Raw genomic sequence first — 21,822 nt, 5'->3', positions numbered from 1 at the left:
GGGGGGCGGTGTGGCGACACGGAGGGGGCAGCCGGCTGAATCCAGGCATAATTGCATCCAGCTGTGGCAGCAGGGACGCCCTCAGCCCCAGGCCCTGCCCCACCCCGAGGCTGGCGCAGGCGGGTAATCCATCCACTCCAGGCAAGTGGGAGAGAAAACGAGGGGCCAAGGCCCCAGACCCAAAGGTGGTCACCTTTCCAGGAAAGTCCTGGGTTTCAAATCTGTTTCCGTCCTGAAAACAAGGGATGTGGATGGTTCTGCCCCTTTCACAGTGAAACGCGAGGGAAGAAGTCGGACAATCCTCCCTCCCCAGAAGCTAAGGGGCACACGCGGGGGACCAGCAGCCCCCACTCAAGAATCGGGCTGCAATGGTCCCAGCACCAAGCCAAGGGCTGATCCCTCTTTGCCTTATCTGCTCTCTCCTACTCAACTAGAATGTCCCCAGCACAAGCACTATTTATCAATCACACTCTAATAAAGCTGGAAAAACAAGTAACATAAAAATAAAAACAGGCAAGGAAGCACAGGAGGTGCGGGGAGCTGCGGCAGAGCTGCCGAGGCGGCGTGCAACTGACCTGCAGGGGAAGCTGCCCGAGAGGGTCCTGCCCGCCCGGGAGCCCCTGCTCCGAACTGTACGCCCTAGGGCCGCTCTGCTGAGGACTGAGTGGAGCCTAGCGGGGGTCTGGCCCGGCTGTCCAAGCCCTGGGCCATTTTCCTGGCACCGCACAAATGCTGCCATGACACCTCTCCTGGCCCACAGAGCTGCCTGCGGGAGCTGGGGCAGTCTCCAGAGAGTGCCGAGCTCAACCTCACTTTCAGGAGCAGGCGGGCCGGGGCGGATTTAGCCACGAGCGAGCAGCAGCAGACGGATCTAAACCTGAGGCATCCCAGCTCCCACGGCAGTGCCTGGGACAACCGTGGGTCCCAGGAGCTGAGTGCCGGAGGAACGCCGGCAGACCGACAGCATGCTCGCCACCAGTGCCGGCTCCTTTGGCCCCGCTGCCCTTCCTGCTCGTCCTTTCCCATCCCTGGGGAGGCGGCCTCCCCCACAGCCCTGGGGAAGCAACACAGAGGAAAGCCCCCGGCCTTTGGGCAAAGAGTTCTGTTTCCCGGCTGTGCACCAGTACAGTCTTATGGGTCTTTTCCGATCGCTGGCAAACAGCAGTGATTCGGCTTATGGCTTCCCTATTCTCATCTCAAATATTTTCCCTCTGAGCATCTGGGAGTTGTTTTCCAGACTCTTTAGTGGCTCTCACTTGGTGACCATCGTTCAGAACTGGCACCGAAATAAACTCACTTGACCGGGCTACACTACCTGCTTCTACAGAATCAGAAACAAACTCCAGTCCCCCAGTTTTAGGTCACCGACTACCAAATGGCATAACGGATTCTTGTTTAACCCGGCACGCTTTCCCCATGGCTGGTTTAGGTAGCGATCCCAAGTGTTTACCCTTTTACATCTGACTTACTACTAATCTCCAAGGTACCTACGGGCTCTTGTGGGCCCGAGAAGCCAGGCAAGGCCAACTATGTGCATAGGGATTCCCTAGACAGAAGTCCAGAAGCGTGTAGAAGCCTCAAGAGCTGATATTTTGCACTGGAAGAACAAGAAGGTCCCTTGAGCACTTTGGAATGCAGTGGCAATTCACCACCTGACACCCAGCAGGTCCACGGGGGCTGACACAACGTCTTCAGTTCCTACCGGGAGCAGCGGCTTCTGCTCCGAGATCGCGTGCTTCCCCAGGCTGTGCCCGTCAATCCATCCTCAGCTCACACACTTCCCCACCTCTGCTGCTCAGAGATGCTCCAGCTAGGCTCATGCCGCCTATGAACACCAGCAAGCCAACGTCTCCTGTCTTCTCCTGGCCCAACCAATAAATCAAACCCAGCACATGCTGAGTCCTTTGAAAACTGCCCTCTGGCTCCCAGGGGCTCTTGCAAGATTAAACAACAACAAAATCCCGGCCCGGCTCAGAGCTGCAGGCTGTGCCACGTCTCACCACCTCTGATGGCCCCCGCGTACACGCCGCCTCTTCTCAGGACAGCCATAAAGACCACGATCTCTCCTGAGTCACGAGTGCCAGCCCCTTCAAGCACCGTGGGCGGGTGGCACCTAGGCACCTGGGACCGGGACTCTAAGAGGTGGCCGCAGCGGCAGGAGCCCCCGGCCTGGCACCGCAACTCGCAGTGGTGCACTTTCAGAGGGTTCTGCTCCCTCATCTGCTTCCCTGCGGCCTCTTCACTGCGTGCCACAGACAAAAAGGCTTCCGCTACTCAAAGCGAGCTGCAGCCCTCCGACATCTCAGCTGCAAACAAGGGTTATTAGGGTAGCTCCTGCCAACCGTACGGTCCCAGCCGAAACAAACCCGTTTGGGAATCAGAGTCAAAATCTCTGAGTGACAGGACGGATTACTGAGTAGACACCTTGAAACTCAAGAGCCTGGCGCGCGGCCCCACAGCAGGTCGGGTGCGCCCGTCTTGGGTTCACTCTCCTACAGCTGTGCCAGGTAAACGCCACGGTGGCCTGGGGGAGCTCAATTTCCATCGCAGCCTCCCAGGTCCACCACGGGCCGCCGCCCTGGCTGTGCATCCCTAGAGTGGGCTGCAGAGAAGCGAACGGGCAAGCGAGGCACGGGAGGGAGGGAGGGAGCCACGCGGGAGAAGAGGCCAGAGTGGCGGCCAGCGTCCAGGCACTGAGCTCCGTACTTACCCCAGCCAGGAGGGAGGGGGCCCAGGGGATCATGGTCAATCGAAGCGCTTGAAGACTAAACACAAGAAACAGCAGAACACAGAGGTTAAAAAAAGCCACTGGTTAAAAATAAATGGATAAAAATAAAAACACCAACTACGCGTTTCCACGTTAGTGCTTTGTGGGGGGTGCAGCAGGCCGTAGGTGGCATCTGCTCCTCACAAAAGTCTTGTTAAAAAAAAAAAAAAGGTAGAAAACCCAAATAGGAACCTGTGCACAGAGGGCCCGGACGTGTCTGGGGAAGGGCGGAGCAAGCGGGAGAAAGAGGTCTGTGCAGGACGGTGGGCCCGGGCAGCTGAGGCAGCAGCCGGCCCAGGCATGGCGGCCGGGCTCGGGAGCAGGGCTACGCAGCCAGCAGCTGAGGGCCTCTGCTCAGCTCCTGCTCGCGCGGCCAAGGCGACTGAAATCACCACCACCTCCAACTTTCTCCAAGAACCACACACGGGAGGGGGAAAATATCGCAGGCCTTTCCAATGAAATCATTCCCACAAGCCCGGCCCACGCCCAGAGCTTCCTGGCGGGGGCCGGCCTCCTCCCTCCCTCCTGTGCAGCACCCACCCGGACTGAGGGCACATTCATGCCCCGGGCCCCTCACCTCCCCCATGCCTGTTTGCCTTCCCCTGCACAAAGCACCTTTATTCTCCCCCCCTCGCCTGAACCTGAAGTCGCTCAGTGTTCTCTGTTTGCCTGTCTGGGGAGGTGGGGCTGGGGGCTGGGTGGCGAGAGAGAAGGGGAGAAGGAGAAAGAAGGGGGGGACAGGCTACAGGACGCCAGGGTCACTGTTTACACTAGAATCCCCCTGCAGCCTAATTCTGCCGCTGGGTCCCAGGGGAAGGGCTGCAGGGGACAGAGCGCTCTCGCAGCCTGCGGGGAAGGGGCTGCTGTCAGAAACCGCGGCCTCCATAAAACAAGCATTGTTCTGCTCCTTCATTCGTTCCCGGGCTGGTGGCTTTTTTTTTTTTTCCTGAAGCATTTTTATTTCACTTACTAAAATTTAATCATCATATTAGGGGATCAAGTTTTAAATGCAGACTTGAGGCTGCTGGGCCGGCCCCGCCTGAGGGTGCCGGAGCCACACACGGGCAGGCGCGTGAATGGAGCTCAGTTTAGGCTTGAGCAAACACTGGTGGAGCCCAACTGCCAGGGACCCCCCCACCCCCCCACCACAGCCTCCCTCCACCCCCAACTGGAAGGACAGAGAAACTTTCTCTCCAAGGTGGCAACACAGGCTCCTCTTCCACACCAGTGCCAACAAAGACGGTTAAGTCTTGGAACCCCAGGCTCGGGGAGGGCACAGAGCCCCCTTTGAGCCCAGCGCCTCCTGCCACACCTAATGCAGCGGCACCAAGGTGGAGACCCGGCCTCTAGTCAGGGTACGTTACCGTTCATCTCAAGGATGGGCTTGGTGTCTCCATCGCCAGGCAGGTCTGTCTGATTCTTCCTGCTAAAGGCCCCCCCGATTCACAGCAGTCTGTGTGCGTGTACGTGTGCGTGTGCGTGTGCGTGGACAGATTCCTCCACCTTTGTTGTGTAGCTAATCTATGCCAACTATAGCTACAAAAACACTAGCACCAGAAGCAAATAAAGGGACACAAACACACGCGTATTTTAAAATAATGAAGCCAAAGAGAATGTAGTAGGTAAGGATTGAGCTACAGCAATTGACCTTGGAAAAGAGAACTGTGCACAAGGTTATTTTTTTCTTAAAGACGTATTTATGTATCTATTTGAAAGGCAGAGTTATAGAGGGAGAAAGAGAGAGACAGAGATAGACAAGAGACCTTTCCTCTACTGGTTCATTCGCCAAATGGCTGCAGCCTCCAGGACGGGGTCAGGCCAAAATTAAAAGCCTGGAACCCCGTCCAGGTCTTGCATGTGGATGGCGGCAGCCCAAGTTCTTGGGTCATCATCTGCTGCTTTCCCAGGCACATCAGCAGGGAGCTGGATTGGAAGCAAAGCAGCCAGGACAAGCTCTGACTTGGGATGCCAGTGTTGCAAAGGGAATTTTCTTTCTTTTTTTTTTTTTTTTTGACAGGCAGAGTGGACAGTGAGAGAGAGAGACAGAGAGAAAGGTCTTCCTTTCCATTGGTTCATCCCCCAAATGGCCGCTATGGCCGGTGCTGCGCCGATCTGAAGCCAGGAGCCAGGTGCTTCCTCCTGGTCTCCCACGTGGGTGCAGGGGCCCAAGCACTTGGGCCATCCTCCACTGCCTTCCCAGGCCACAGCAGAGAGCTGGACTGGAAGAGGAGCAACTGGGACTAGAACCCGGCACCCATATGGGATGCCAGCGCCACAGGTGGAGGATTAACCAAGTGAGCCACGGCACCCGCCCCATCTTTCAGTCTTTTTTTCTTCTTTCTGGAATAAACAGATAATCTATCAAGCATTCAGGGGCTGTGATGGGCGTCAGTGGGTTTACAATCGTCTTGGTCAAACTCTACAAATCAACAGACCAAAAGGACTGCCGCCATGACCATCTTTGAACTAGGAACTAAAAATATTTATAAGCCCTATAATCCTTGAATTTTTCTTTAACATTTGAAACTACACACAATGTTGGCTTTCTTCTTTTTTTTTTAATATTTATTTATTTCAAAGGTAGAGTTACACACAGACAGAGACACAGAGATTGTCCATCTGCTGGTTCATTCCCCAGATGGCTGCAATAGCCAGGGCTGGGCCAGGCCAAACTGAAGGCAGGAACTCAGAACTCCATCTGGGTCTCCTGTACAGGTGGCAGGGCCCAAGCACTTGGGCCATCTTCTGCTGATTTTCCAGGTGCATTAGCAGGGAGCTGGATCTGAAGCGCAGCAGTCAGGTATGGCACTGGTGCCCACAGGGGATAACACACCATGGTACAACACCAGCCCCGGCTCTCTTCCATTAAAGCATTTTTTTTTTTTAATTTCCTTGGCATCCTCCAAATCTCATTCTGGCAAAACTCTGCCCCCATCAAAACTGTAACAAGGGGAGAAAGAAGGAGGCAGATAGAAAAGGAGTGGAACCAAATATAGATGATCAAAGACAACACATGAAGCACACAAAATGAGAATCAACAGACACCGACACTTGCAAGGATTTACTTCTTATCAAGGTTAAAGTGAAGCACTTGGCTATTTTGTCCCTACGTTGAAAAATAAGCAAGAAAAGAAAAACAAAAAAGCCAGAAGGATGGAAGTGAACAGAAGCTAGGGAGAAACAAAACATAAAAGCTATACTTCGTGGCAAGAAAACCAAAAGCCCCCAACCCCGCATCCCCAATGAGCTGACCAACCTCTCCTCTCTTCTACCACCCTTGCCCTGGATGAAACCCCTTGCCTAGGGCCTGCGTGGAGCCCAGGCACAAGGGCATCAGACAAGGGAAGGGGGAACTGTGGCCGAGAGACTCCCGGAGTCAGGCAGCGCAGAGACGAGGTGTACCCTCGAGGACTGGAACCGAGAGGAGTTCTACTCAGTCACTGCCCTGGTAGCGTCCCCGGGCCGGGGAGTGGGGTGCAGGCCAGGAGCCAGAGCGCTCATGTAGTTCAAGTCCCTCGGGGACTAAGCACAACGTTCCAGCAATATTTTAAGACACAAACTCAGAAATAAAGAATGTCTAGCAAATACAGCTGAGGGCACCAAAGGTTCTGGGAAGGGCACAGAGGCTGCAGCGCGGAAGGTGGGCGCCGTGTGTTCCAGGAGGCACCTGAGGGGCCCAGAACAAAACCCAGCTGCTTGAGGCTCGGCCGGCCCCAGGGGCTCCTGCAGAACACGAGACAACTATGTGTTTCTGGGTAACCCTACACGGAGTCCCCAGGGCAGGAGCTCAACACGGTGCGTGGGCTTCAGTCCTGCGGCCCTGGCTCCCCCCTCTAGTTAGGGGAGGGACAAAGTGGGGATGTGGGGGAGAGGTGCCGCGGAATCGCAGGCCACCAGACAGGCCCTGTCCCGACGACACGAGCTGCAGTACTGTGCCGGGCGTCTTCAGCGAACCGTGGCAGGAACACGAAACAGAGGGCAAAAGGAAAAAGCAAGGGTGAAGCAAACAGCCAGAAACCCGGGGGTGATCGCTAGCGACAGCACAGCAGGGCGCAGGGGAAGCAAACCACGTCAGGGACCAGTGGAACGACTGAGAGAAACTGGAAAAGGTGTGCAGTGGCCGCCGGCGGGAGGGGTAGCAGGAGGCTGCACTCCGGGTCCCCTGGGTTTCCATCCCACCCTGGATTTCATGTTCTCCGTAGTGCAGAGAAGAACAAGGTCTCAGTTGAACACAGCGAGAGGAGGAGGGAGCCGCTAGTAGGGTATGGGCTCTTAAGTCTTCCGAATCAACCCTGGGCCAAAGCCAAACCCCAAAATAGCTCCATGAAAGCAACCCTTCTTACTTGTAACCAGGACATGGCACCACAGCAAACAGAGGGAAACCAAACCCGAAGCGGGGGGGAAAATCAACAGAGCGACATTGAAGACAGACCGAAAAAAAAAAAAAAAAAGGGTCCTACCCATTTTTCCAATTTTTTAATGTGAGTCTTGTTTGGTGGAGGAACGATAAGCATCCCCTCCATGCAGAACCCCCTTACAGAACTCACAAGGAAAACGTTTTTAGTGTTCAAGTTTGACTTCTAGGGAACCTTCCAAATCCAAGTTCTACCTCCATGAGCCTGGAATGACGATGCTAACAGGAGAGAGGCCAGCAAGAAACGCCACTGCAAAAGCCCAAAGCATACGTGGGAGCCCGAATCCGCCAATCTTCCCTTCTCTCACAGCAAAGATCTCAGGCAGCCAACAGAATCAGCTTGGTGCACAGTAGAGGAGAAAAACAGGTTGCTTTGGAGGATTGTTTTTTAAAAGATTTGTTTACTATTTATTTCAGAGGCAGAGGGACAGAGAGAGAAGGCAAGACAGTGATCTTCCATCTGCTGGTTCACTTCCCAAATGCCCACAACAAAGGCTGGACCAGGTAGGAGCCAGGAGCAGGAATTCCATCCAGGTTTCCCATGTGGGCCCATCTTTCTGTTCCCTCCCAGGCACGTCAGCAGGGATCTGGATGGGAAACAGAGCAACCGGGACTTGAACTGGCACTCTGATAGGGGATGTGGGCCATCCCTGGATTTTTCTTTTCTTTTTTTTTTTTTAAGTTAGAGAAGTTGGATAATCAAGAAGACAACACTGTGAACTCCTAAAGTGTGTGCTCTAAGCCCAAGGACAGACAGATCAAAGAAGAAAGACACCCCAGACTTTTGCAGGTTTGCAGCCATGGCCGCCCCAGAAAACAGCAGGCAGTCTTTGAGGCCCAGCAGGAGGATAACAATCTTTGTGACAATGACTGTATCCTGCTCACTTCTGAGACATGCCAGAACAGTGTGCCAGGCCTGTGGGCTGAGAAGCCTGGTGTGAGAACACACACGATGCCGCACCGGACAAGACCACAGGGGCATGGCTGTGGAAGGACATGGCAGCTGACGCTGAAGCCAACTTCACGTGCTAAACACCACCACAGTTCCTGCTCATCCATTCCAAGAAACCCGGGGTCCTCCTCTACTTCCTCACTTTGTGACGAGCGGTCAGCCCCAGAGACAGAAGACGGATGCGCTAGCTAAGGGAGACGTTACAATGGCCATGGCTGATGATGCGGCTTCTGCTTTGCATGAGTGAAGAAAAGAGCCAACAGTGAGAATGAATGCTACTCAATTAAACGGACGTAAAGATTTTCTGAGCCTGCAGCCAGGGTGGTATCCAACTTAGAAGTGGGTTTTGGGGTTAAAGCTAACTTCATGGAAACAACGTTATACAAGGTGACTAAAAATCACAGTCCAGCTCAAAACACTTCCCCCAAAACATGGCCTTACTGTAGCACACCACTCCCTCCTGTGCTGGCTGCACTGCAGGTCCCAACCTTCCTGCTCTAGCTGCTCTGAGAAAAAGCGATCAGAGCCCCAAAGGGGCCATGCAAGGTGCTCTGCCCAGCTCCAAGGCGCTGGAGGAGACTAAAACCAGAGGAATACTCGAGGAAGCGGGGTTGGCAGGGATCCTGAAGGGATACAGGATGGGAGACTGAGTGAGCTTGGGACCAGAGGTCCCTCAATCCTAGAGCACAAAGTTTGAATGTTACTCTGCAGGTAACCACCACGGGTGGTTTCAAGCCAGCAGGATGAGGCAATGACAGTTCACACCTGAAGGCCTCTGTGCTGGGAACCACAGTGCAGGTTGGAAGAAAGGGAATCGCGGCAACTGCCACAACCACTCAGGTGAGAGGGGCAGGGCAAAGTCAAGATCAGACAGGAGGAGGCTGAGTTGGACCAGGGTTAGCTTTATCTATGCAGGGTCAGACAGGAAATATTGTAGCCTTTGCAGGCCATACGATCTCTGTTGTGAGCACTCACCTCTACTGTGGCAGCATGAAGGCACTCACAGTCAATACCTAAACTACCAGGCATGCCTGTGTTTCAGTAAAACTTTACTGACAAAATCAGGCAGTGGTCCACTTTGGCCCACAGGTTGTCATGGGTCAACTCCTGATCAAGATGCAGCTTTAGAGATCCTCCAACTTTAAGAACCTGTCAGGTAAGACAGATCTTAAAAAAAAAAAAAAAAAAAAAAACCAGTAGCAGCAATGGCAAGAGAAGAAAGATGTGGGCGACTGCACTGAATTGGAAAGGTGAGACTCAAGGGAAACACCAAAACTAACCTTCAGGTTTCAAGTCAGCGAGGATGGACTCAAGTGGAGGGGACAAAAAAGTGAGCCACTGTGGGGCTGTTGTTGTGGCACAGCAGGTTAAAGCTGCCACCTGTGATGCCAACATCCCATTTGGGTGCCAATTCCTGTCCTGGATGCCCCATTTCCAATCCAGCTCACTGCTAATGCACCTGGAAAAGTAGAGAAAGATGGCCCAAGCGCTTGGGCCCCTGCCACCCATGTGTGAGACCCAGATGAAGCTTTTGGTTCCTGGCTTCAGCCTGGCCCAGCCCTGGGTATTGCGGCCGTCTGGGCAGTAAACCAGCAGACAGAAGATATCTCCTTCTGTCTCCCCCTCTCTATGTAACTCTTTCAAATAGAGGGAGGGAGGGAGGGAAGAAAGCAAGAGAGGGAGGGAGGGAAGGAGGGAGGGAGGGAGGGAAAATAAAAGAGAAAGGGAAGGAGGGAGGGACAGAGGGAGGGGAGCCAGTGTTGGAAGAAAAGAATGAGTTCCATTGCCAACCCACTGATTTCTCACACGCAGAGGCTGCACATGGAGTCACCAAGTTGCAAACACTGGAGGAATTTCACTGGGAAGAGTAAAATCTCCAGGGTCAGGGCACTGACGTCTGCATCCACCCATCTCCCTGCTCCGCACACCGCCTCCTTCCTGGCAGGCCCGGCGCTCACCTGGTAGAGGAATCTTTGGCTGAAGTGCTGCATGGCCCCCTGGAGCTGACTGCGCTGAGACTGCCACTGCTCGTAGCTCCGCACATACTCTGCTGTGGGGCGCTGCCACGTGGTGGTCCGTGTGTTGTGATCCACGTAGTAAAACCTGCCTCGGGGGTCTGTGCGTTTTTCCCAGCTGGAAACACAAAGTTCAGAATTAATATGGTGACCTGGATGCCCACTGTGCCTCTCCCCAAATTCTAGAAAAATCTCAGGCTGGCTAATAAGGAGGGGCTGGGAGGGGGCCAAACTGTGGTGTCTGGCCAGGGACTTGGCTGCTCTGGGAGGCTCAGCCAGATACACCCCAATCACAGAAGCTTCTGGGGCTTCCATGATTAGGGCAGACTGTGGTTGCCTCCGCGGTAACCAAGCCTTCCCTGCTACCAGCTCCTGATTTCCATTCGTGGGACTCGTGGTTCCGGGGAAGCTGCTGCTGTTCCCACTCCTAGAGCTGCAAGCAAGGCTCATTAACCCAGGCGCAGGCACGCAGCCGACACTGGGCCAATGAGGGCGGCCTCAGGATTCTGGCACGGAGTTCTAGGAAAGATGAGAAAACAGAGCTTCTCATCCCTGCTGAAGGTGCTTGAGAAAGACACAGTCCGGGAGCCCGCGGCTATCGCTCTGGACCCACAGGGTGGCAGAGCAGAACAACAGGGGAAAAACCAGCTGCCTGCTGACACTGTTAAGCCACTGAACCCAGCTTTACTTGAACTCAGGATTCATATCTAGAATTTTCACTCACATGAGCCAATAAATTCCCTTCACTATTTAAGCCAAGTTGGGTAACAATTTTTGTTAGTTGCAACCGGAACTACCCCGATACAAAGTGCCAACAAAAACACACTGCATGGCTGTAAGAGGAGGAGTGGTTCAGACAAAAGCAGGACTCTCCCCACTGCAAACTTTCCAGAGCAGGTCCTAAAACACCCGTGGGCCAGGTGCAGCGACAGCAGAAAAGAAGAAGCCGCTTCGGGGCTTAGGCAAACCTTAATCCCCACACAGAAGTGATCAAAAAAGCAAAGAACTTTCTAGGGTGATGGAAGTTTTCTAATCTCCATACGCACTTTTCAAAACTAAGCAGACTGAGCCCCTGTTCTGGTGCAGCAGGTGACTCTGCTGCTTGCAATGTCAGCATCCCATACCAGAGAACCAGGCCAAGTGCTAGCTACTTCACTTCTGATCCAGCTTCCTGCTAATGCACCTGAGAAAGCAGTGGAGGATGGCCCAAGTGCACCCATGGGGGAGACCAGGACAGAGTTTCAGGTTACTGGCTTCAGCCTGGACTAGCCACAGCCATTTTGGCCATTTGAGGAGTGAACCAGCAGATGGAAGATCTCTTTCGACTCTCCCTCTCTCTGTCACCCTGCCTTTCAAATAAATGAAATAAATCTTTAAAATTAATAATAATAATAATAATAATAATAAAAAACAACTAAGCAGACTATCCCTGAGAAGTGTGCACCCCAATGTGTGTAAACTATACAAGGTTAAAAATCAACTTGGATATAACCCAGCCTCCATTATCTACCAGTTTACAGGAAAGACAAGGGATAGAGGAAAGTGTGACATCACACCACAGGGACACAATCAGCCACATTCAAAATAAAAGAAATTCTACAGGACAAATGCCTAGGTTCTTCACCAAATAAAATAAGAAAAAAATAAGAAATTAAACATAAGAGGGACTTGGAAGACTTACACAGGTTCTTCAAAAAGTTCATGGAGTTAGAAGACACATTTTGATACAAAACAATTTTGAAATCCTTGTAAAGCTTTTTCTTAATCACATTGCCCAGGAACTTTCCAAAGACCCTGCTTATCAGCCAAAAGTAAAGTGTTGACCTTGGATTTGAATTTGATTCAAACAAATCAGGCATAAAAACATATATTTAGGACAACTGAGGACCTTGGAATAGGGGTTGAATATGGTATGACTTAGGAAATGTTGTGTTGGGTGGGATAATAGTGTTGCTATTTTTAAATTTTTATTTTATTTATTTGAAAGGCAGAGAGAGAGATCAACTGATTGGTCTTCCATACACTGGTACACCCTCCAATCGACTGCCGCAGCCAGGGCTGGGCCAGACGGAAGCCAGCAGTGTACGCCTCAGGATGTGCGCTAGCAGGAAGCTGCAATGGACAGTGGAGTCAGGACTCAAACCAGGCACCCTTCCAGGGGATGTGGGCATCCCAAACAGCACCTGAATGGCTGTGCCAAATGCCTGCCCCGTTTTTGTGCTTTTGTTTTTGTTTTTATTCTCACCTGTTAGATACATATGCGATGCATTTATGGGGCAAACAATATGGGATTTGCTATGAAATTCAGCAGCCCCTACTGAGAAGTAGGAGGACAGATGAAACACAATGCTACTGATTATTAGGGCCGGAGGAGAGTTCCAAGGGATTCCTTGTATCATCCTTTCAAATCTCGTATCTGTCTCAAATGTTCTACTTTGTGGTTGGCAGAGTAAAGAAAACAAAGAACGAGACTGCAACCACAGAAGGCAGGGCTGACCCAAGCAAAGGGGGCCCAGTACTGTTACACTGTGTGCCCTCAGTGCTGGAAGGCCTCCCCCCTACCCACGTTCATTGCCTCTGGATTCTCATCTCACTCACGTGACGGCTGTGCCTCAGCCTGGCGTTTCCCTCCATGAGCCTCCTCACCGACTTTTTCTGCTACCTCTTCAAAGGTCTGTTAAAACCTATGGCCTCCCTAAAAATGGCCTTCCCTGAAGCAGTTCCCGAGCCACACTGCCAGCCTCCACACCTGTCCGGGTTCTGCCTGCCAATCTTCCCTTCACAACCTTCACAACCTTCACTGCCAGCTCCCTTATGGGATGCAACTGCACCATCACCATCCCCATCGAGGTCAGCCAGTCATATGGCCCAAGGGCTTCTTCTGTTGACTCCTTGCCCTTGACTTTCCATTTCTGTGCCCAAATCTAAAGCACTTCGCCACGGGCCTACTGCAACCTGCCCTGAAATAATCTCCCCCTCCGATCCAGCCAATAAATGGCCCTTTAGACTGAACCCACAGGTCCTGTCGCTGTGTTGTGGCGCAGGTTAAGCTGCCTCTTGGGACACCAACCTCCCATACTGGATTGCCTGGGATACCATCCTGGCTCCCCTGCTTCTAATCCAGCTTCTTGTTAATGTGCTTGGGAAGGCACCAGATGATGGCCCAAGTCTGGGTCCCTGCCACCCACATGGAAGACTTGGATGGAGTGCCAGACTCCTGGCTCTGGCTTGGCCCAGCCCAGGCTGTTGTGGGCACTGGGAGGTGAACCAGTGGATGGACAATGTCTGTTTTTTTCCTTTTTTTAAAGAATTTATTTATTTACTTATTTGAGTGACCCAATGGATGGAAGATCGATCTCTCTCTTTCCCTCTCTCTCCTCTCTCCTTCCCTTCCTTTGTAACTCTGCCTTTTGAATATATCAAGGTTTTAAAAATAAATAAAAAGTGAGCCATTAAAAATTAAACTATTGAATAAATAAATAAAAGTGAGTCAGAAACATGCTGATGGGAAGTGCTGTGTGCCCGGCCCGGGGCAGGGGAGGAGTGTGGAGCGACCCAGCAGAGACTCAACTGTTTCACTGAAGGTCTCCAAATATCACAACTCTATTTCCTTCAACTGATCACTTTCCCCAGGCAAAAAAATATATATATATCACCCCCAAGTCTTTAGCTGGGTCTAAGCCTTTTTTAGGAGCTCATCTGTGCCTTCAGCTATGGCTTATGATCCAAGGCTGGTCCTGCTCCCAGGGTCAGCATCCATCACATAGCCCTGTGTGTGCATGTGTGTGCACATGTGTCAGAGGAATGGGGTAACAGCTGACAACCTGGAAACTACCTATCTTCCGCAAAAATGTTCACCTTCTCTTTTGCCTTTAATCTACTCCACACCCCTCTTTGGTGCCTCCCTTTGCTGAGGCCTTCCCAGGCTGCATGGGGTGCAAACTGGCCGGCTTCCTCGTGGGTACCACACGCGGCAAGCTTGGGCTTCAGCTTCCTGAGCTCCTTCATTTATCTGTCAACAGCTGAACTGTGATCAGTGCTTCTCCTCTTCCACGCCTGTGTCGTTGAGGATGTCTGCTTTTCTCACTCCTTTACCGCCATTTTGGTGTTTTCAGTTAGAATGCAAACATACACATGTTCACTCTGCATATTTAGCAACTCCTCAGCTGTGGTGGATTTCCAACTTTCAAGGAGCATGACCTCACCTTTTATTTCAGATGAAACCTAATGCAGACTCACAGCATAAAACACAGACCTGCAGCTGCAGGCCCAGGCAGCTGTTGCATCTTACCAAACCCGAGGGCATCCCTGGGGACACTTGGAGCATCTTTGTTTAACAGACCGACTGCTCCAGCAAAACTGCCCCGTGCATCATGCCCTACATGTGGCTTACGCTCCCTTACGCATGCTGGTGCCTCCAGTGAACACGTGTCTGGCTGTCCGTATTTAAGTCTAGCTTTTGATGCCAGAATGTGATCCATCCCCAACCCCACTGCTCTACTATGACCACTCGGATCCGAGGAACGCTCAGTGACTGATGAGCAAATGACCGCGTGCAACCTTAGCTATCAGGCCCAGTATTCTTTGCTCCTGCATAAAACGACCAGTCCTCAACCAGGACCCCATGGGACCCCATGGGCCTGCTGAAGGGGTGGCCGTCACAAAGGGAGCCCCGTGCCTCAGGCCTTGCTCCGCACTGACCAAGTCTGCTGAGACAGAGGCTCCACTGCTCTACCACAGTCAGGACCTCCCTGGGTAGGACGTCTCCCAATAACTAGTGACAGGTCTAAGCGCTCATTCTGTTCTCGCTGGGTTCCCACACGCAGCAGAAGAGGCTCAATGTGCTTGGTCTAAAACTCAGGGAGAACTCCCGAGTTTTTACTCCATGTGGAATAAAAAGCAGACTCACACCCTGGGCTACAATATAACTTTTCTGGAAATGAAAAAATATACTGTACTATCAACCTAGGAACTCAAAGAGTAAACCCCCTTCCTCCCTCACGAGACACCACTGAGGGACCGCCATGTGGCCAATCAGGTTAAGGTACCACCGGCGATAGACACCACTGAGGGACCGCCACGTGGCCAATCAGGTTAAGGTACCACCGGCGATACCAGTATCCCATACCAGCACCAGTTTGAGTCCCAGCTGCTTCACCTTCAATCCAACTCCCCGCTAATGCACCTCTGAAAGCAGTAAAAGATGGCCCAAGTCCAGTGGGCTGCAGCACCCATGTGGGAGGCTTGGAGGATGCTCCAGGCTTCTGGCTTCGGCCTGGTCCAGCCCTGGCCTTTGCGGCTACTTGGGGAGCAAACCAGTGGAAGGAAGATCCTTCTCGTTCTCCATCTCTCTCTCTTCCCCCTCCCTCTGCCTTTCAAATAAACAAGTAATAAATCATTTTTAAATTAAAAATAATGAGACACCATTGAATATTTTTACTTACATCCCACCCAAATGCTCACCAGGTCAAGGACCACACAGACCAGGAGGTTCAGGGCCAGCAGCAGCAGCACACTTAGAGGTTCTGCCACATTTACAGTCACACATTGTAAATACACAAAGCACAAGTGTGCAACACGGACTGGTAAAGTCAAGGTGTAAACTGTTACACATTTCAAGAAATTTGAATATTGACTGGGTCTATGACGGTGTGGAGGAAATACATCAATGACATTGTGGTTTCACTTGCAATAAGCACTCTTCCCCATCCCCCCACCCCGCCCCAGAAACACATACTGAAATGTGGATAAACGATATGATGGTTAAGACTGACTCCAAATGATTCAGATGAGGGTTAGGGGAAAGAAGAGGGGGGATTACAGAACAGGAACTGGCAGATTTTTCTATCACAGGCCACAGAGTAAAACTATTTCAGGCCTTGTGGCCCACACAGTCCTCTGTTGCAATAATTCAACTGTGTCACTGAAGCACAAAAGCAGCCACAGACAATAAGTAAAGAAGCAAGTGTGGCTCCACCCCAATACAACTTTATCTGAAAAACCAGCGGAGGGCCAGACTTTGTCCGCAGAGGTTTACAGTGGTCCCAGGTATAGGTCAAACAAAACTAGTCATGGCTTGATAATTAGTGAAGCTGAGTGGGGACCCTGTAGGGGCTTGTCTGCCTGTGGACCCTGTGGGGGTTTGTCTGCCTGGTCCCTCTACTTTGTACACATTTGAAATTTTCCATTTCCATAATAAAACGTCTAACTTTTTAAAAATTAAATTAAGCCAAAGTCAGTGTGACTCTGGTAAGTTCATCTGACTTCAAGAGAAAACAGAAACAGAGTGTGCACCAGTGAAGGCAGATTCTGAGCTTCCTTCCCAGAAGGGGAAGAATGAGAGGAAAAGGCAGCCATTCTACTGGAAAACTGAGCTAACAGCAGCCATCGGTGGAAACTTGCAGGGCCAGGGGCTGAGGCGGGGTTTGCCTGGCACACGCCTGACAGCTGAAGCAAACCAAGCCCAGGGCTCTCCCTGCTCCCCACCTCTGCCATGCCCCCCCCCCCCCCAAGCTTAGGAGGGGAAGGGTTGACGCAGGAGCCCTCCCTGGCTGCCTCACTGGGGCAGACCCTTTCCGTGAGCGGAATACCTTCCCTTTTCAAAGTTCCCATCGCGAGACCCCCGTGGAGAGAACTTCCCGCCCCTGGCAGACAGGGACTCAACCCCTCCCTCCCCATGGACCTGGACACGCTCCCCCTGGTTTTGGAGCCCTCAGCCGTGTTCTCACCAAGCTCGGCGGGACGAGATGCACTCTGCCTGGAGGAGCAGGTTGGGCACAGGGCACCGTGAACCCTGTGCCCAACAGCACCCTTTCTATCTCAGCCTCCTCATTCCCTAAAAGGTCAAGTCTACCCCAGACAGGAGAGCGGCACTAAGGTAACTGGATGGGACAAGCAACCAAGTGATCCAGGATAAGTATCACTGGACTCTGCTATCCCGAAGAAAGGAACCAGACACATGGTCCTGTCGGGGACATCTCTGTGCACACGTATGACTGAGGGCACAGAGACGCCAAAGGCTTGGGAGGCTACCCCAGCCCTCCTTCCTCCAGGATCCAACACCTACGCTACTTCTGAGCATCACCTAACAAAGCCCATGGCCAACACAGTGCATGTGGGGCGAGAGGAGAAAACGTAGAAGAGGAAGACTAAGGAAAGGAATGGGGTGGAGTGGAGTGGACTGGACTGGAGGAGAATGGAACAAGAAAGAGTGAGGCAAAAAAAAAAAAAAAAAAAAAAAAACCGGATGGCAGTGGCAGGAACACCAGCCTGGGGACTTGTCGGTTCACGCCTTACCCTGGAGGAAGAGGCCGCTCCCAGGTGGTAGTCTTGGTATTGTGGTCAACATAATAGACACGCCCGTTGGGCAGCTCTCGCTGCTCCCACCTGAAAAGCAAAGTCAAGGGTAGCATGAAATACACAGTTGGAATGCATCAGCCCCTGTCAGACAGGAAGTTCTTATCAGTGACGTGACCAATGTAGAAGAAACAGCAAAGAAGACTGCCAAGAGCCATCCAGAGGCTAGGCCACCCAGTGCTGGCGCTCCACGGAATCAACGTGCGAGGAGAACACACCACGGCTCACTCTGAATTCCCCTAAACGATCAATGTGAATCTACGGTCCATGGAGTGGACAGTGAGAGAGAGAAAGAGAGAGAAAGGTCTTCCTTTGCCATTGGTTCACCCACCAATGGCCGCTGCGGCCAGCGCGCTGCGGCCGGCGCACTGCGCTGATCTGAAGCCAGGAGCCAGGTACTTCTCCTGGTCTCCCATGCCGGTGCAAGGCCCAAGGACTTGGGCCATCCTCCACTGCCTTCCCGGGCCACAGCAGAGAGCTGGCCTGGAAGAGGGGCAACTGGGACAGAATCCGGCACCTTGACCGGGACTAGAACCCCGTGTGCCGGCACTGCAGGTGGAGGATTAGCCTATTGAGCCGTGGCGCCAGCCAGTTCATGGATTTTTCTAAGTCATCATTCCTTGGCTGTTTCAGAATCAAAGGTCTCTTTAGGAATGTGATGGAAGCTGAGGATTTTTTCCTTCCAAAAGTCACTTATAACAAAACTAAGTAGGTAATTTCTGAGTTGTAAGGATTCCTCCAAAAATGTATGGACCCTCCTACTTCTATAGCCTGCGTAGCCTGTTAAAGTCACAATGCACGTGACTGCTCCCATTCTCCTGGCATCACATATATTTGTGGTCAAGTTCACTTCTGAAAACAGGATTCATTTTACAAGGGGTCTTTACCAGAGGTCTGAGTGAGTCAAGAAACACAGGAAGTCTTACATACTGACTGCTCTACCAGTGAGGCTCCATGCAAGTTAAGGTAGGCTCAGGGTGCTAATAAGAGGGGCTCAGCTGTGCTGACAGGTAGCAGGTGACTCAGAGAGAACCCAGGAGCAGGACCAGCACAAACACAGACCAGGACCACCTATCCCCCACACCCATCATGCACACAGCATCTGACGACAGTTCCGCTTACCCAGAATATAGTAACCTTTTTATAAAGGATGCAAAATGCTATTTATAGGACTTACCACTTTAAAAAAGATGAAAACGGTCTACTTCTACTTTTGGGCACTGCCTGGGGAAGGCGGCCTTTCCCGGACAGCTAGTAGAGCGGGCTCTGCGGTAATGCTTGTTTGGAAGACACGCATTTGTTCCATCGTGAGTGTAATGTAAAGTTCCCGTCTGCATATGCAGGGTTTCTCACGAGAAACACTAGGTGAACACAGCAAACATTCCCTAGCTAAACCCGGTCGCAGAGAACTTCGCACAGGCACGAGCTGGCTCAGTTTACCACGCGTTACACACCACACCAGGCACATCTGGTGCTCAGCTCCTGTCTGCCTCAGACAGCCCTCCTTGCACCCCCTCACAGCACGGCAACGAGCCGCAGCCCTCCTGACACCTGCTTCCACGGCCAACTTCAGCTTTCCTCAAGGGAAAATACCGTATTTCCTGTAGCGTCATTGGTTCCTTACTCATTTAACATGCGTAAAACTGTGCTCCTGTTGTTATTAAGCGCTTTTTTTTTTTTTTTAACATGTGGCTGAAAAGCTTCTCAAGTGTAATGGCCTCAGCCCATTTTCCCCCATAAGCTTTGTGGCTTCTACTGCGTGGTTTTGCATAGCGTGGCACTAAACGCAGAGCCGACTGCACAGAAATGAATGGCCTAACGTCTGTTCTGAAGCCTGGTACGTGTACTCTGCTGTATTCCACACCATTTCCATTGAAACTGGGGTGTCTCCGCAGCACGCTGCAGGGGCCAGGTCCTTGGAAGCTCGGTCAGAAGCAGAGACATGGGAGGTTTTTAAGTAAAGGAAGGGAAAGAAGAGGCGCCATCACCCACTGAGAAACCGCGATGAGCTAAGAGCTAATACGATATATATATATTTTTTAAGGTTTATTTATTTGAAAGAAGAATTACAGGGAGAGGTACAAAGAGAGAGAGAGAGAGAGCAAGAGAGGGGTCTTCTATCTGCTGTTTCACCCCCCCCAATGGCCACAATCAGAAGTCAGGAGCTTCTTCCAGGCCTCCCACATGGGTACAAGGGCCCAGAGACTTGGACCACCTTCTGCTGCTTTCCCAGGTACATTAGCAGGGAACTGAATTGGAAGTGGAGCAGCCAGGACTTGAACCAGGGCCCACACAGGATGCCAGTGCTGTATCCAGGGCTTTAACCTACTGTGCCACAGCACCGGCCCTTACCTCACACAATCCTTGCTTCTATCCTTTAGGGAGGGAAGGCCAACATCATTGAGCAACTGAGGCCCAGGGAAGCATAATAACTCTTATGTGGGATTCCAACTCCACTCTGCCCCTGAAACCTAGGACTTCTAGAATGTCTTCCGGAAAGGAAGAAACAGAGGAAAAGGAAGGTGAACTGGAATTTGTAGGGACCCCATTAAACGGAAAACAAGGTATAGTCCCCTTCCCAACCTCACAGCCACCAGGTTTCCCTCGCACTGGCATCGATGAAGGAGCCCTGTAGGATCCAGACAGCTGCGGGTATGAGTGTGTGCATTTCTAGGCTCTACCTTAATCCCAACCCTCTGTTCCTCTGTTCAGATTCCATCTACCAGAAGAAGCTGCCCCTCCTACACCTTGGGGAGGGCCAGCCCTGGTGGCTGCACACACAGCCCCTAAAAGGAGTCCACTGTGTTGAAAGACAAAATGCTGATGTTAAAAAGAAAAAAAATTTAGACAAATTACATTTCACAGATTGCTTGATCAAAGAACAATTCATGAATTGGGGAGCACCCAAAACAAGACAGGCTCAGAGTGCTCTGCTCAGCGGCAGGAGCAGCAGGCTCTGACAGGGCCAAACACAGGAGGCAGACAGAGAAGCCACCTGTGTGACGGCGATGCCCCAGCTTCATCTGGGCAAGGGCGCATTAGCTGGCTGCCTGTAACTGGCTGAAATTGGCTGCCTCTTACCAAAAGACACACTAAGTTAGGCTGCAGTGGGTTCATAAACGAAGTTAAGTTGCCGTTTGCTAGGTCAGGAGCTTCAAGCACAGTCTCAGGCTTACAACGTCCCACGTGCTTACTTAATAACCCAAATACCACAGAAGACGCCTGGGAACGTTTGCTCTCCTAGGTGTTTTGTTTTGTTTTGTTTTGTTTTGTTTTGGACAGGCAGAGTGGACAGTGAGAGAGAGAGACAGAGAGAAAGGTCTTCCTTTGCCATTGGTTCACCCTCCAATGGCCGCTGTGGCCGGTGCACCGCGCTGATCCGAAGGCAGGAGCCAGGTACTTCTCCTGGTCTCCCATGAGGTGCAGGGCCCAAGCACTTGGGCCATCCTCCACTGCACTCCCTGGCCACAGCAGAGAGCTGGCCTGGAAGAGGGACAACTGGGACAGAATCCTGCGCCCCGACCGGGACTAGAACCCGGTGTGCCGGCGCCGCAAGGCGGAGGATTAGCCTAGTGAGCCACGGCGCCGGCCTTCCTAGGTGTTCTTGCTCAAGTTTCTGACTGCACAGAATCCTGGGGATTGACTCCAACGCCTCGGTCCCTTCCTCCTACCACATGGCAAAAGGAAGATCTTCAAACTTCATTCCATATCCTGTTAACAGGGTAGAATCTTCCGTATTCAGAGGCCAGATCAAAATGTACAATGGGGGATTGGCACTGTGGCATATAGAGTAAAGCCGCCGCCTGCAGTGCATCTCTTGTGGGCACCAGTTTGAGTCCTGGCTGCTCCACTTCCTGTCCAGCTCTCTGCTATGGCCTGGGAAGCTGTAGAAGATGGCCCAAGTCCTTGGGCCCCTGCACTCCCATGAGAGACCCAGAAGCAGCTCCTGGCTCCTGGCTTTGGATTGGCACAGCTCCGGCCATTGTGGCCAACTGGGCAGTAAACCAGTGGATAGAAGACCTCTCTCTCTCTCTCTCTCTCCCTCTCCCTCTCCTCTTCTCCCTGTGTAACCATGACTTTCAAATAAATAAATGTATCTTTAAAAAAAGAAAAGAAAATGTACACTGGGGGAAGTTAAAGATCTTCTCCCCACCCCCACCTCCTGCCATGCCTTTCTGAATTAAAGACAAAGCAGAGCGGATGCCACCAGCTCCAGAGGCTGCCATCCCTGTGTGGCATCTGGGCAAGGAAGGCCACTAACAGACAGTGGCTTCACGCCAGCTCTCCAGCTCCTGTCTGCTCTGCAACACAGCAGCAA

General features: G+C 52.0%; 1 protein-coding gene across 2 annotated transcripts in view; it reads right to left on the bottom strand.

Moving 5' to 3' along the window:
• Positions 1-21,822, bottom strand: part of WWP2 (WW domain containing E3 ubiquitin protein ligase 2) — a 159,429-nt gene that overhangs the window by 9,765 nt on the left and 127,842 nt on the right. The window contains exons 9-11 of one of the 2 annotated variants that reach the window (XM_002711669.5): positions 17,445-17,534; positions 10,092-10,266; positions 2,711-2,765 (exon numbers count right to left, since the gene is read on the bottom strand). In XM_002711669.5, the coding sequence (XP_002711715.3) occupies positions 2,711-2,765; positions 10,092-10,266; positions 17,445-17,534 (320 nt within the window). Of the gene's footprint in view, positions 1-2,710; positions 2,766-2,959; positions 3,162-10,091; positions 10,267-17,444; positions 17,535-21,822 lie in introns of those variants that run through there. The other variant, XM_017342328.4, reaches the window with a different exon arrangement.

Source organism: Oryctolagus cuniculus, chromosome 18 (assembly GCF_051225735.1).
Source record: "Oryctolagus cuniculus isolate XC-2025 breed Fujian yellow rabbit chromosome 18, ASM5122573v1, whole genome shotgun sequence".
Lineage (NCBI taxonomy): Eukaryota > Metazoa > Chordata > Mammalia > Lagomorpha > Leporidae > Oryctolagus > Oryctolagus cuniculus.
This window is presented reverse-complemented; position numbering and strand designations above follow the sequence as displayed.